Genomic DNA, 762 nt, shown 5'->3' with positions numbered 1-762 from the left:
AAAAAAAAAAAAAAAAAAAAAAAAAAAAAAAAAAAAAAAAAAAAAAAAAAAAAGTTTACGGGTTTGTCTGCTAGTATCAATCCCCTCCTGCTGCAGCAGCTGTTTTTATTTTGTTTTTTTTTATTTATATTTATTGTATTTGTTTGTATCTCTGCTTCTTTATTTAATTTATTTATTTGGGTTTCTTCCTTTTCTTCTTTTTCTTTTATGCTGCTGCTGCTGCTGCTGCTGCTGCTGCTGCTGCTGCACATCTCCCATTGCAAAGCAACTTGCATGCGGCTCCTGCACGCAAACCCTAAACCCTAAACCCTAAACCCTTTTTCAGGGGAATTGTGGTTTTATAAGAATCTGAATAGCAGCAAAAGGAGCCACCACTGCAGCAGCAGCAGCAGCAGCAACAGCAGCAGCAGCAACAACAGCAGCAGCAAAAAACACAGCAGCTGCTGCAGCAACAAAAACAGCAACGACAACAGCAGCACCAACAAACACAGCGGCAGCTACAACAACAACAACAACAGCAGCAGCAGCAGCAGCAGCAACAGCAGCAGCAGCAGCAGCAGCAGCAGCTGACCCGTAAGTATGTAGCATCTGCTGCAGCTTGTGCGGGTTGGGGGGGGCAAACAGCAGCAGTAACTCCTCTCCTGGATCGATGGTTTTTAGTTTTCTTTCTGCGGTGTATGTACACCTCATATCTGCTGCTGCTGCTGCATCTGCTGCTGCTGCTGCTGCTGCTGCTGCTACTGCCGGTGCAGATGCTGCTGC

General features: G+C 44.9%; 1 protein-coding gene across 1 annotated transcript in view; it reads right to left on the bottom strand.

Annotated features, from left to right (window-relative positions):
* Positions 1-205: 205 nt before the first annotated feature.
* EMH_0044710 (uncharacterized protein) overlaps positions 206-762 on the bottom strand; it is a gene marked incomplete at both ends in the record, with an annotated part of 3,376 nt that continues 2,819 nt past the window's right edge. Inside the window, one exon of the mRNA XM_013495996.1 lies at positions 206-282. Coding sequence (XP_013351450.1) covers positions 206-282 — 77 coding nt within the window. The remainder of the gene's footprint in view (positions 283-762) is intronic.

The sequence above is a fragment of the Eimeria mitis genome, genomic scaffold (assembly GCF_000499745.2).
Source record: "Eimeria mitis Houghton genomic scaffold, Emh_scaff1863, whole genome shotgun sequence".
NCBI classification, from domain to species: domain Eukaryota; phylum Apicomplexa; class Conoidasida; order Eucoccidiorida; family Eimeriidae; genus Eimeria; species Eimeria mitis.
This window is presented reverse-complemented; position numbering and strand designations above follow the sequence as displayed.